This window comes from Aptenodytes patagonicus, chromosome 3 (assembly GCF_965638725.1).
Source record: "Aptenodytes patagonicus chromosome 3, bAptPat1.pri.cur, whole genome shotgun sequence".
Taxonomy (NCBI): Eukaryota; Metazoa; Chordata; class Aves; order Sphenisciformes; family Spheniscidae; genus Aptenodytes; species Aptenodytes patagonicus.
Window position 1 is genome coordinate 95,579,989 of NC_134951.1, and position 14,819 is coordinate 95,594,807.

The 14,819-nt window shown below is 46.4% G+C and overlaps 1 protein-coding gene across 4 annotated transcripts in view; it reads right to left on the minus strand.

Moving 5' to 3' along the window:
- XPO5 (exportin 5) overlaps positions 1-14,819 on the minus strand; it is a 30,625-nt gene that overhangs the window by 5,435 nt on the left and 10,371 nt on the right. For 2 of the 4 annotated variants that reach the window (XM_076334321.1, XM_076334319.1), the window contains 12 exons: positions 14,006-14,121; positions 12,886-13,041; positions 12,422-12,463; positions 11,708-11,797; positions 10,168-10,367; positions 9,445-9,544; positions 8,348-8,529; positions 3,289-3,389; positions 2,082-2,178; positions 1,403-1,539; positions 681-778; positions 144-190 (listed from right to left, as the gene is read on the minus strand). In XM_076334321.1, coding sequence (XP_076190436.1) covers positions 144-190; positions 681-778; positions 1,403-1,539; positions 2,082-2,178; positions 3,289-3,389; positions 8,348-8,529; positions 9,445-9,544; positions 10,168-10,367; positions 11,708-11,797; positions 12,422-12,463; positions 12,886-13,041; positions 14,006-14,121 — 1,366 coding nt within the window. Of the gene's footprint in view, positions 1-143; positions 191-680; positions 779-1,402; positions 1,540-2,081; positions 2,179-3,288; positions 3,390-8,347; positions 8,530-9,444; positions 9,545-10,167; positions 10,368-11,707; positions 11,816-12,421; positions 12,464-12,885; positions 13,042-14,005; positions 14,122-14,819 lie in introns of all 4 variants that reach the window. The other 2 variants (XM_076334320.1, XM_076334318.1) reach the window with 1 other exon arrangement.

Below are 14,819 nucleotides of genomic sequence, written 5' to 3' on the forward strand. Positions count from 1 at the left end.
CACAGGTAGTGAGTCACCATCAGGGTAAACACAGTGTTTTCCAGCCCTCTGCTGGCAGGACTGTTCCCTGGGCAAAGGGCCAAAACTCCATCCCACTTCCCATTTCTCCCTTTCAGTACTCATTTCAAGGGGTGGAAGCTTACCAGAGCATGCTTCGTTGGTTGATCACCTGCCATTTCTGAGACAACCTCTGTTCAAGACAAAAGGGAAGATTCAATACCTTCCTAAGGAGCCACGCTGGACACAATGCAAAGAGGCCCAAGTGATAGCTGCTGATAAAAGCACAAGAGCTTTAAACACAGCTCTCATGCCAAGCCCCATTTTGAATGGGACAAGAACTGCTACCAACTGTGCTGAAGATGCTGTGGCTGTGCTGGCTGTAGGGATCTGGGTGAGTTGTCAGGAAAATGAGGGGACACAGGCAAAAAAAATTCTCAGGGCTGAAGGTTGAGGAGCTGATATCCACAGGTTTGAATTCACAGCAAGGGGTGCTGTGAAACAGCCAGGGTTCAACACATCTCAAAAGCCCCCCCCTAAACAGCATCAAAATCATTAAGCATCGAGGCTCTGCCCTTGTCTCTGCTGGCTTTGGAGAGACACATGTTCTCACACGTTGCTGCCAGCTGCTACAAGGAGTCTGGGCTGCCAAGGAACAGGCATCGAACAAGCTGTTTTCTTACCACGTGCAGATAGGTAAAGAGTGGTCCCAGCATGGGGCAGACAAGGGTTTCGTAGTATTCTGAAGGGCAGGAGAGTACCAAGGGCTTCACAAACACACCTGCACAGACCACTTAAGGAAGAGACCAAGTGCATATGGCCAGCTGCTAGGGTGACTGCAGCACACCACCCAAACCAGACCATTCCACTGGGGGGCCAAACAACAGACACCTTGAAGCCCATCTTCTCACAGCCCTGAATTAACAAGTGGCATCTCTACACAGCAAGAGCATGAGGTATTCAGCCTCTTCCCCTAACAGTTCAGCTGAGAAAGCTGAGGGTGCTTAGCACCCATTTCCTAGCTGTGAGACTGAACGTCCAGCCCTGGAAAGTGGGCTGGGAACCCCAGATGGTCTCCCACACAAGCACAAAGTCTAGTCAGACACCCTACTGCCAAGCTCCTACACTATTCAAGCCCCCTTGACCCTCCAGAAGGCACTACCCACCTCTCGGGGACCACACAAATCCTTTGCATTTATTCTCTCTGACCCCGTGCACTGCTGTTTCTGCTCATGCCCTCCTAGGCTCGCACCTCAACCACACCAGGTGTATCCCTGTTTGTTTACCTCCTCAATCACCCTTCTTTGGCTTGGCCATACTGAAAACAATGCTAGGAAGCCACCAGGTTTTCAATTTACATGCTCCAAGCCTCCCTAGCTGGCCTGAGACAATGATGGAAGGATACGGAGCATGGGACGCAGTCTGTAATCAGGAATGTTGTTGAGGTTGATGAAAGCTGAGCTGAGGAGCTGGGTGGCAAGACCCTCAACGGTGTAGAAATCCTGTTGCATGGAGGGGCCTGCATTTCCCAGGATGTGGAAACTTCAACAAAAAACAAGTTAGTTGCAACTCTACTAGATAACAAGTACCACGCCTCTGGCCTGCAAGGTCTGCAAGTACTATCATCTTGAGATTAGATAGTTGCCATGTTCTTAAACAAACACTATAGAGGAATTTTAGCATGGTATCTCTTTTTTTCTGGGATACCTGCAGAGGGACAATGAATTAAGCATTTAAACACTAAAATGCACTTTCAAGTACTGACATATCCTAAGACACAATTAGAAGTGGCAGAGACACAAGCTAGGTCAGGATATCAGATAAGTGCTCCAATCCAACTACCTAACTGCAGAAGAGCTAAAAGCAGATCCACATTTTGAGGTACTTTTTCCAGTGACTGTGTTCCATGTGTATGCGGTAGGTTACAACCACCGAGTATAGTTCACCACTACAACCTGTACTTGGATACTATAGGATACAGCTCACATGGAAAGTCTAACTCTAGAAGAAGTCAGCACCCAGCAATAGCCTACTGCTCCAGCTGTGCAATATTGGATTGTGCGTGGGATATCTGGTGCTCTTACCAGTTGTCGTAGAGGGTACAAAAGAAGCCCTGCATCCTTTCTAAGACCGTTTTGTAAACAGGAGAGTCATAAAGCTCCAGCAGAGGCTGAGGGAGACCTGTGGGAAAGAATAAGCTTCAGCTATATTAATGAGAGAGCACAGTGCACTTTCAGAATGTGCTGGGCAGGCCCCAGCCAGCCTGACGGCAGTGACAGAAATGCTTGGCAAGATCAACGTGCAGCCAAATGGGAAGAGGTGCAGCAACCCTGGGGCAGAACCTCCCCTCAGAGGTCAGCCAAGTTCAGGTCGGTTGTACCCAGAGCAGAGGTGTTCCCACTAAGGTTGTTATAGCCCCTTCATTTCTCAAAAGCAAAATTTACTGGAGCTATCAGAATGCAGCCAGAAGCAAAGCTGACAGTTGTGCAGCTCCTCTAATAGCCCATCCCTTCAAGTTTGTATTCATCTCTGTCAGGACACAAGCTACTGCTGAACTATGATATTAAAAAGTTTAGAGCAGAGATCAAAGCCCTGCTGCTTTATGCGCAGTCATTCACAGACAGAGTTTATAGGTCACAGAAAACAGGTAAAGGAAGCATCTCCTCATTTTACAGATAAGAAATGGAGATAAGAAAGACAAAGCAACTTCCCCGAAATATTTTACTGTCTTGTCAGAACCTGAAATTAAACCCCAATTTCCAGAGTCATGGTCTACACTTTATCCACAAGGCCACCCACTTCTGCTTGGCTGGAAAGGCTTCTGTGTTCACAAGCTCAAACCTGTTTTAAGACAGTTCCAAAAGCCTCTTTCTAATACACCATCTGGAAACAAATGACAGGGCCATACTGCAGGACTTGGCTCTTGCCCTCCGGGACAGGTCTCTGCACCAGCACTCAGGGATCCTGCTGAGCACTAATTCTGCTCAAAGGCAGACAATTACAGCACCCCCAGTCTCTCCAGCCTGAAATGCCATGTTGCAGAGACCACCACCCAGCTGGGATAAGCAGTTTGGTAGGGTACCCTTCATTTCAGGCAGAGGAAACCAATTTGTCTGAGACCAATAACTTATTTAACTTCTTCATTTCAGCAGGCTCAAATCATAGCTGAGCTGTGAATACTATGAAGCTGGCTCTCCAGCCCCTTGTCACTTCCACTGCTATTGATGGACAGTTGCCTCAAATACCTCTGAGAATCTGCCCACAGATTCCTCCTGAAGAGAAGCCCCTTACCTAGGATGGCATTCTTCTCCACCTCCAGCATGTCTAAGGCCTTTGCAAACGTTTCCCCCAGCCTAGCTACCATCTCTGGTGTGTAGAGATTGTTGTGAGTCCTGAAACAGAAGAGCACTTGGTTTATACTCATGTGGGTCAACCCCTTTTGCCCTTGACAGTGGGATCCTCTCCTTCAGCTTGTGAACAGCTCCTTTGAGGCAGATGATGAGGAAGGTGAGACCAAGCACGTGTGCATGGGATCCCCCTTCCCCACCTGCAAAAATATTGGGGAAGCTGACCCGACAGAGACATGGAGTGACTCCACCTCATGTCCTGAATCTCCTGGCTGCCCCTTCCACTTATTTCAGTTCACCCCACCCCTTGCAAGCACTGGCAGTGAAAACTCCCAGCAATTCTCCAGTTGATGCTGGCAACAGCTTATTAGCTTGGCCAAAGGGATCAGAGAATGTATTTTAAAAACTGACAAGACACGGATTCTGTAATCTCAAAAGATCTTCTGCACCTGAGGCCCCTGCAGAGGGAGGGGCTGTTTCAGCTCCAAAATACACACACTGCCCCCCAGGGATGGGTCACAGTCCCCAGAATGGCAGGTGGCATTGGAGGGACTCTAGGGAGAACATCAGTCTGATCAGATGTTACTTGTGGCAGACACATGTGCCCCCTGGACAACACATCCAGCTGGGAACAATTCCGCATCATCAGGAGGCGGCCACGGTCAGCTCTCCGCGAGGAACACCAATTCAGCCACGGGTGGCTGGTTCTCGCCATCCAGGCCAAAATGGGTCCCCTCTTAGCCAGGGTACTGACACTCAGAGCTGGACTCGGCAGGGGATGTCTCTCTCACCTACCTCTCTCCTTTGAGACCTCAGACCTCCACTCTGGGTGTCGCCAGCTGCACACAGCACAAATCCTGCAGCCTCCTCCAAAACTGCAATGCCATTGTACCTGCTGCTAGAGGTGATCAAGGGCAACTCAGTATCTCCCCCTAGAGCAGCGTTTCCCAAAGCAGGGGGGTACATGGGAATGGCTGGGGGAAGGGAGCACGGACAGACTTCAGTATGTTCTCCAGAGTCTCAGCTTTCACTCATGTCTTAATGATTTTTTAATTTTTAATTTTTTTTTTTTTTTTTTTTTTTAGGCCTCTGTTCACAATCCTGGCAACCCCGATACAGTGACGTCTGCCTGAGTTTGCAGAGAACCTGAGTTAGCTCCGCAACGGCAACTATCTCATTTCTCTTTGCAAGTGTTAAATACTTCCCTGCTCACTGCACGTGAGGAAGGCAAGTATGTAAGTTTTGTAAGAAAGAGCTACACAAATGACTTCTTAATGACTCATACTCTCATTCTGGGCTGGATCTAACCCTGTGCAACAGGCCTCAAAGGGGGCACAAGCTGGTTTTACTTTCCCAAGAGGGGCTAGGGAGCAGCCCAGCCTCCACAAAAGTTTGGATAATGCTGTTCCACTGACTCAAAAAACTGTGCATTTCTCCTCGAGGCTATCCTGAAACCTAGCTACTAAAATCATCTCCTCTTGTACGTCTCCTGCCTGCTCCATGCCAATGCTGGCTTTGCCTCATGCTGGGCAGAAGGGCAGTGGGGTGAACCCAAGGACTGTGGAATTGCGGGGGTGAACCTTGAAATCCCACTGCTCTAACCCCAGCAGGATGGGTCAGACAGTCATATCCTGAAGCTGTGGTCATGGTCCTTATTTGTTTCAGAGTCCTTGAAGCATTTTCTCAAGGTTGACAGTTGGGACAGCAGATGTTCACTCACAGGCCGACCTCCCTTAATCTAAACTTTAGCAAGGTCCCAGTGGTAATGGAGAGAAAATGGCAATCAGCTGCTCCCCATGGGGGTTAAAAAAAGCATTCAACAGCCCTCACACATGATGAGGATGTAGCCCCTAGGCATGTTCCAGCTGAGACTCAGCAGTGAGCAGCACTCCTGGGCATCCCACACACAGGAGAACATGGAAAAACAAAATTGAAGAGACATTTATGCTTTAGAAGACAAGCAAAGGATATGGCAGGACTTGTGGGAGTGTATTTTCAGCAGTGGTCACAGCTCTGCTGGAAAGAGTGTCTGATGCCTAAAGAGATGGGCTTGAAGGCCAGAAGATGAGTCCTTTAGGACAGCCCATGCTTGAAGAATCCTGATCTAAAGCTGGAGCTGTCTACGCTGAAAATGCTTACAGCATCCATGTCTATCCAACAATTCTTTCACCAGCATTAATGCCTTGGTAATGTCAGCATCTCATCAAGAGGAGTTCCAAAAAAGCCTTTGTCCATGCAAAGCATTTGCTGAGCCTGACCAGTCCATTTGTAACAAAACATGAGCAAATCCCAGCACAATAAAGGTGCTGCGCCAATCAGTTCATGCAGCTACTGACTCCAGAAACACACCTTTATCTAAAGGTGGCTGGAAATCGTGATTTGGTTTTAAATTCAGGAGAGAACAATTTAAGCCAGAAGCTAGAAAGCACCTAGATGAAATGAGGTACCACAGAGGACAGGAGAATCATCACTCAAAAAGCTGCAGTGATTAACAAAGCAACCTCAAAACCCTTCAGTAAATACAGCTACCAAGACAGAGACAAGTATGGGTAGGCACAAAAAGATAGGCTGGCAGGGAAACACCACACTGTCTATGCCACTCAAAACTACCTTATTTTTTCCTTGTTACCTGGACTCCCTCTCATTCCTCTCGACTCTTTGGTCTCATCCACGACCTACCTTCAAGCTACTTACCCTGGCAAAGACCCAATGGCTTAGCACTTTTACTGCTTCTGTCTGCAAACACAGCAGAAGAATGCCACACAACATCCAGAGAGCAGCAGACCCAACTGCTCAGCCTGCAAAATACCCTTTATTTGCATACTGGTGTCTGACTTGGTGTTCAATTCAGCTGCTTAGTAAGATCTGTGCTGCTGCTATTTGCAGATCTGCTCACACAGTAACCAACACAATCTGTGAGGACTTCCACATCTACTTTCTGCATAAGCATATGAGCAACACTTGACCTTGCTTATCCCCACAGAAAGCTGCCTAATAGCACAGAGCTAAGAGAAGCATCCATCCCCAAGGAGTAATGCAACTATGTTCCTGAAGACATCCTCAACACAGGCAGCTTTCCTGACAGCCAGCCTTCCTCATATCCCTGTATTTCCTACCTGCTGACAGGCTGCTACAGATTCCACATTCTCTTGTGTAATCCATATTAAAGAGGGCCTGAGGAAGCAGTACATGGAAAAAGCACTCAAAGACGGCATAAAACACACCAGAAGCTCCATAGCACAAGCTCCATCTTCTCCAGAAAGATGTAAGCATCATCAACGTTTGCACTGAACAACTATGAGCTTGCAGTTGTCACACAAAGAGGCCTCTACATCCAGCAGCAGCCAGGAAAGGTATGAAGTGGAATATCTACTGCTCTTAATACATCATTCATTGGTTCTTGTTGGAGCATCCAGCCTTAAGAAAAGGCTGGATACCTCTGAGTGAAGCACAGGCCACTCCATGTATGTTACTATCATGTGCTCAGAAAAGATTTTGGTCTGCAGGGGAGACGCTCAAACAACACAGATGCATTATCTCAAAAAACAGCCAGGGAGCCTCCTTCTTCATGTAGATGGGGAAGCACTGGCAACACAACATAGCTCTCGTGTTTTCCTGGAGGTGGTAAACAAACAGACACAGAATTTCTGCTTCTTTACAGGTAGTTTATCATAGAGTTTGACAATAGTTTCCTAAGCTTGTTGTAACAGAGATCCCAAGTGTTTTTAATAATGCATAAGTTCTGGCAAGAACAGCAATTGCACAAGCAAGAAGTCTGTCCATTGCAGCCTGTTCAGACCTTGGGCACTGGTTTAGTTGGTCTCCCACAATACAGAGCATGTTCCAGGCTCTGGAAGAAATGGCACGAGGCTACCTCTACTTAGGCAACTCTACTCTACCCAACCTCTCCCAAAAGCTCATTGATAGGATCTTCAGCCTTCCAGGAAAAAAGGCAAAACCACTTCAAGCACAGCTCCACAGCCATAACAAGACAGTTCAACTCTGCTCACTGGCCAAAGTACCACCTGCTGTGCTACACAGAGCTTTACGATGAGAAGCACCGCTACGGTGGGCCAAGACAGCATGTGCTTGTCCTACCAGTCCAGCATGTTGCTTCTCACTAGAAGCAGCACAGTCCTGAGCTCAGTGACTACCAAACATACCTGATTAGACAGAGCTCGAGTAATAGGGCCCCTTTCCTCACAGCCCTGGGAGCTGAAAAATCTAAGTGGATCTGACAATGCCCTTTCCCAACAGGCTCCTGCCAAGGACAGAGCCTCAAGTTTTCAAGTACATAACATGTAGCGTTATCTCACAAAATTGCCCCATAAGCCTGGCAAAATCCCAGTGTCGGCAGTTACCCTGAGACAGATTCCTCCTTTATAATTCTGGGAACTGTGTTATTCAGGATTCCCCTTTTGTCTTCTCTTGCTCCCTCCTCTGGCTGCCCCAGATGTATACAACACCAGTGACGTGCAGAGAGGCACTGCAAGATAGCAACAGCCTGAGAGTATGCATCCACTGATTTCAATAGCAGACAGTGCTTCAGGAGGCTGGTGTTCATGTTCAGCAAAACCAGCTTAATTTAACACTGAAGAGAGAACAACACAAACAGGATGTGATGAGAGCTGGGACTGCCCTGGTGGTGACTGGAGAGGTGGCCTTGTAGGGGCTGAGGGCAGAGCAGAGATGTTAGTCGAGAAACGATTAACCGGGTGGCAGATATACAGCAGTGGAGGTGGGGGAGGCAACCCCAGCCCAAGCTCCCATTGGCTTTGATGGACTCTTGTAGGCCAGGCCAATGAACATTCAGAAGGCTCCAGTTTCCCCAGTGCCATTCCCCACTGTGAACAGTCAGGAACAGTACTTGGGCACCTGCACCAGCCTATGTTCCCGCTGGCTTCACTGGGAGAACATGCTCTGAGCATTTCATGTATTTATCACAGTTTGGCTTTCAGAGATTCTTAAGTCAACATAAATGATTCCAAGTCAACTTGACCCACCTTATAAGAGCAAGTAAATTGTCAAGAAGCTTCAGGACCTGCTCAGTGCAGGGATTACGGTAGACTGGACTTCCACTGGGCATGTATCCCACCAAGAATCCTCCAGCTTTCGCCTCTTCAGTAGCAGCAGGCCAACGAGCTCGTTTCACAACTCCCAAAATGGTGTATACGCAAAAGCTTATCTGCAGCAAGAGATGCGGAGAGAGTGTTTCTTAGCCAGAGCACAACGTGAATAAATAGGTTTTCAGAGAAACCCATCACCATCCCATCTCAAAGGGAACGCTCTACAGTGAGCCTAATCTGGTGATAGGAACAAACTCTGGTGGGTTTGCTGCCAAGAAAATGCAGCAAACTATCATGCTACATTCTGTCATCTTCAGTGACCCTTCGCTGTGGCAGGACAGCCTAGGAACTTGCTATTAGACAAAGCAGCAATGCATACGGTCTCATGAGTATGCAAGCAACCAGGTAGGTTGCCCTCTAAAAGGAAGGGTCTATACCATCAGTTCCTCATCTCCTTCATGTGCTGGGACAGATGTAGAAATCTGTGATGACACAGTGGTCAAACTGCATTAGCCCCAAATCACAAGCACAGCTCTGTGGACTGCATTTCAGTGTTTTCTACAGACCTAAAGATAGCAACTCCATTTGCAGGCTGTCCAAGAATGAAGACATTTCACTAACAACTCGAACAACACAAATCTCCTCGGATGAATTTTAATTATATTCCATGATGCAGTCTCAGCATGACGCTTTCCATACTGCCTCGCTCAAAAAGCACAATTCACTGCACCATATTTCCAAAAATCACGTAAACCAGTGCTTCTCCAAAACCAAACTCTGCTGCACAAAGAGTAGGGAATAGTGTGCTTCACTCTGCTAATAATCTGGTTTTGCATGGCCTACACGCTTATTACTGTAGCTTAAAGAGGCAAAAGCCAGCCTGTTATTCTGCAATCTGAAAAACCTACTGATCCGCACCCTAAAGAAGTAGATGATCAGGAGAGATCTTGTGTGTAACCACAACAGAAATGGGGGATGGAAGGAGGCAAGTCCCATCTCGCTAAGGATTACACCTCTCCTGGTATGATACTCACTCTGGAGCGGTTCAGGCCACTAGGATCTTCCAAGACTGGATCGGCAATTTTGTTGTCTGCACCCACATAGGAGATAAAGGCTTCAGGATCTGAGAGGACTCTGGCGGCAGCAAAAGACAGCAATGGGGATTATTGTTTGTACCAGGGAATTTGAGCTTCGCTTCGCACTGGCAATAAACATCTTAACAAATACAGAGCAGGTTAGAGAGACTAGCTAGTGCTCCACACTGTACGTGGGAACATGATAAAAAGCACCAGAGACGTGTGCACTCTCCAAATGTCTCCAGTTCTCTTGGGCCATGGGGACCTAAAACCTTTGAATCTCTTATGAAGATAGCCCTGCTGGGAAAACTCTTGTGCATGCCCAGCTGCCTAGGGCTGCAGGACCCCTCAGCTTTAGTAAGGAGAGCTCAGCTTCCTAGCTTCTCCTGGAGATGAGCAAAGACATCTTTTATTTCTCATTTTCTGCAAATGCTTTGAGCATGCTGGGAAGTGTTCCTCTATCACCGTAAACAACTCTTACCTAGCAATTTTCAACAAACAGCATTTAGACTCAGTTGGCAGTTTCTGAACTGCAGGAGAGCTATTACCACAATGACTGCCCACAGCACAGGAGGTCACAAGGCACCCCACCAGCCTCATTTGGTTTGCGGCATTCCTTTATTGGGCACGACATTACCTCTTCAACACCTCCAGCTCAAAGCTCAGAAAAATGACCCATACCTCTGCATCTCTGGGGAGAGCCATAAGCCAGCAACAGGAGCCATGAGCTCCTCCAGGAAAGCTTTCTGCCGTTCATAGTCCTTGAACTGGTTGCTGATGAGGACGAGGGCCTCCATAAGAGCACACTTCTCCATCTGCGTCAGAAGTAGCTCATTGGAGAGCAGCTGCTTCACGTGGTTGTACAACATCTCAAAGTTTGGCTAGAAAACACATCCAAGTGGAAGAGCGTCATGCATTTGGTGTGCAGGAGGGCCACTGGGGGAGGCAGAGGCGGGGTGTACTGTACTACGCAGAACAGCTGGAGTTACCTTTTATCTACATAACCATCTCCTCCTCAGTCTTAAGTTTCTCTGAATGTTCAGTCTAAAAGAACCTCTTTTCTTCCCTGCCCTCTATCATCATCCTGCATCCAGTTTACTTTAGTCTCCAGAATGACTGAAATAAGCAGAGGAAATCTCTCTTCTAGGCAGTCATATCCCTTACAGCAGTGTCACACCTCAAAATAGTTCTGGTGCTTTTATTTGCTCACAGAAAGTACCTCACTCCCTTGGCTCTCAAGTGCCAGACTTAGGACTCTTCCATCTCTTTGCTCACAGCTAGGTTAATAACGATTCATACGGTTATCACTATCTCCACAGGAACGGTTGAGTTTCTTCCCTACCCACCCTAGTTGCAACCATGCCTTCCTGTAACTTTGTATAAGCATTAGCAATCATCCCCTACAGCAAAGTCATCTGGAACATATTTTGGGGCAGCTCTGGGCCCTCGGCTCTTCCAGTGAGGCCGTTTGACTGGCCATGGGAAAGAGAAAGCTGTAGTTCAAGGACCAGTAGAGTGGGACAAAGACAAACCTGCTAGTTCTTAGCAGCTATTGCAGAATGCAGACTGGAACTCCTAAATTACCTTAATTAGCAACCTCAAAAAATGTCTTTGTTTAAACTAGCAATGTCCTACGGTGCTCTCATAAACCTAGAGCCACTCTGCACAAACACCGCTAAAGAAAGGAGTTCAGAGCTATGCATGTTGCATGCAGGCTGTTTAGTTCAGCAAGACCAAACAAAACACCGGCTCATGGATTTTAAACGTATCTGATTCTTCTAGTCTCCTCAAGCTAATCCAGAAAACAAATACTCTCCTCTTGCTCCTACATTCTGTTAACTAACGGAAGAAAGTCTGGAGATTAGTCATTGCTAGCTAAGGAATCAATTGAGACTACCACAAGTGATAAAATGGAAATTCAGCAAACATTCCCATAAAACGGGTCTAGTGCTGCTTGTATCCTCCTCCTCATCCCTCTTGCATTTAACTCATCGCCTTTTCGTTTAACTCATCACTTTACAATTCAACTCTTCAGGCAGAAAATTTTTCGGGGGCGGAGGGGGGAAGAAGGGAGGTGCAGGGAATAAAACACTTTGCCATCTGCACAGCAGGAATGTTTCTTGGAAGAAAAACAGAGGCTGTAGCCAAGGAAGCTGAAGATTCCACAAAATCCAGCTGAAATTGAGACAAGACTCTTCATGATACAGTTGAATTTACATACCAGGACAAGCTGAGGGTAATCCCGACACATCTTTATGATTGAGGAGCACGCATGCCTTCTCACATTCTTCACTGCTCGAGTTCTAGGAGCCTGGACAGACATAACAAACTTCAATGCAACAAAACAAAAGTTCAGACAAATGCAGGGTATTTTCAAAAGACAAATGCATTACATACAGTTTTCTGCACTGTTGAGTACAGATCAAAAAAGCATTTCCACACCCCCCACCCCAAACAATCACACAACAACCAAACTTCCTCTGGAGCAGTAGCCAACCCAAGAAGCCCATGTTCGAACAAGCTGTGCTCAAGGGGAGAGGATGCCATGGATCTTACTCACTATTTCAAGACTCCAAGAATCCCCTAGGTAGCTGGCAGCTTTACAGCCTCCTTCACAGCCACGTATACCAACCACTGAAGAGTACCCACAGCTAATGAAGGGATTTCGCTCTCACAAAGGCCAACATAGACTTTGGGACTAAGTGCACTGGCCTTAGACCACACCTGTGGCCTTCTAAGTTTGTGAGCCAAAGCTTATTATGCTATGTCAACTAAGAACAGATCAGTTATATCTAGACTTCCCAGCCCTTTCCAGGAGCAGGACTATACTTGAGAAGCCTACTACAGTGGAGTCTTCAGACTCAGCATGTGCTCAAACAGAGTATGATTTGATCCAACTGTTATAGCTTATTAATAGACAATAATTCAGACATACCTTACTTTCTTCTATAACTTCAAAGGTAACCGAAGTGAACAGCTGTGAGAAAAGAGAGGAAAAATCCAAAACCTCATGTCATTTGTTAATATCTAGCACTCGTGTGTTTTGAGCTCAAGGAATAGATCATAAGACTTTGGTGCAATTTCATTAAAGTCAGTGAAGAACCCTTGACTAAGTTGACAGATGAATCATCAGCACAGTGAGGCCTTGAAATAAAACATGGTGTTTACTGGCCAGAGCATGCACTTAACATTAAGATTTAAGGCTAGGAACTGCAAAATTTGTGTTATTTGACATTGTTTCTTCTTGAACAAGACTCAATCTCAGTTTTTCCCATCTTTAACATGAAGGATAATCCTTCCCTGACAGTAATGCCAAGACGATTAACTCCTGCAGTTTAGTACAAGGGCCCTGCACCACAAAAAGCCTACTTGATTTTAGCACCGTCTGCAAGTACCTACCTTGGAAAGTACTTGCGGTAGGTATTCTGGTCGGTAAGTGACAAATGGGAAGAGAGCAGAGACATTGGTGAGCACGCAGGACAGGATGAGAGGATCCTTTGTTTCAAAATTAAGGACAAGCTGCAGCAGATCTATGCCATCATTCACTGGGATTTCCTACAGAGGCAGAAAAGGGAAAGGAGAAGGGAAAAAAAGAGGCAACACTTAGTACTTCAGCCTGTAGCACACATCCTACAACTCCTAAAACTAGGCCACAGAGCTGCTGCTATCTTATCAGGCCTCTCAGCTGAACACAGCTGTTTTCAAAGCAGAAGGAAAAGCAGTAAAAACCTCAGTTTAACTGCGTGCTATGTGCACTTGCTGAGGGAAAAAGAACAGCAGCATTGCCATTGTTGGTAGGGCAGTCTTGAGATGTCAATCTCAAGGTCCCATTCTATTGCTTGCACCTCTGGAAAAGGCAATTTTCCTCTCTCTCAGTTTGGCTCCCAATTCTCTTTTTGACTCTGTCCAATAGATTCCATATATCCAACCAACTATATCAACACATATAATTATTTTCCTGTGATTAGAATGATGAACTAAGGTGCATGAGCAGCTTAATCTAATAAAAAAAAAAATCAAGTCAGTCTACATCAGACTGAGAAAAAAAATGCTTTCCTTCTGATTTTCCTGCTATTGAACAAAAAGCAGAGGGAAATTGCTTCTGACCTTCTATGCCCCGAGTTTCTCTCATTTAGTTAAAAGTTAACATAAAAAAAAAAATCTAATCAGGGGATGATTAAACTTATTTAAGAATAAACTTAGGAAATTTCCACTTAAGCAGTCCTCTTCTCCTCTAGCAAGGTACTATGTCAAAGTATGCCACCCGAGCGCTCTCCTGTGACTTCTCATGGAATAGCGTCCAGAACCAAGACATGCCTGAGAGTAAGCCAGTATGAGTTTGGTCCCATCTAAGGAAGGGTCACTACTCCTCATGAGAATCACTCACCAAACAATCTGGGTTTTTGCATGGAAGTAACCAGTTACTACAAACTTTTCAAGGACAACACAGCTGAAAAAAACCACTCGTGTCAACCCAGAACAAGCCCAGACAGCAGGCAAGAGCATCTGGTACACATACGTCTTTATCCAGGGTTCGAAACATCTGGCTGATGACGCTCTCTGAGAAGAAGGTCATGGCATCCCACTGCACAAAGGATGGAGAGAAGATGGAGCAGAGACCTTCGCCTGTCTTAGCTGAAAGGAAGAGAACACTGGAGCTCTTACCAAGCTCCTCTCCGTATGCACACCACCAGGCTGATAAGCTCCTGTGCTGCAACATCTTAGCACTCACAAGTATTTTGGTCACACAGCTCTCCCTGCAGATGCCTGGCAGGGATGCACCAGGAGCAATTAAGGTAACCCCATGTGATTTGCCTCATTCAAGTGAAGGCTCCTGAGACATAAGCCTGACCTTTGAGATACTATAGGGAGCAACACCAACAACATCACAGAAGGGAAAAGGAAAGGAGGGAGACCACATGTCCAGACTCAGCCCTGCAGGCAAGACTGTCCTCAGTATGACCTTGCAGAGCACCAAGTGGCCTTCCTTCACAGGAGGAAAGCAAGGTGACTGACAGAGGGATTTGCCAGACAGGCAGAACTTCCCTGGACAAAGTAATATGTTACAGAGATAACAAGTCCCAAATAATTGTAAAATTGTATCAGAGGGACAGCTGCATCTGTTTTGCAGAGATATTTGGGGGAGGGAAAGGAGGAGCTAGGGGCTTTACATTAGCTATTCCATAGGTAGACTGCAAAGGATTAAATTTGTGGTGGGGTGGGTTTGATCTGATTTTGCTTTTAACTTGCAAAGACCTTAAAAGCCTGAAAGCCTAGTGCTGAGTCTTGGCTCCCCCTTAAAAAAAAGAAAAATTAAAAAAACCCAGGCAAAG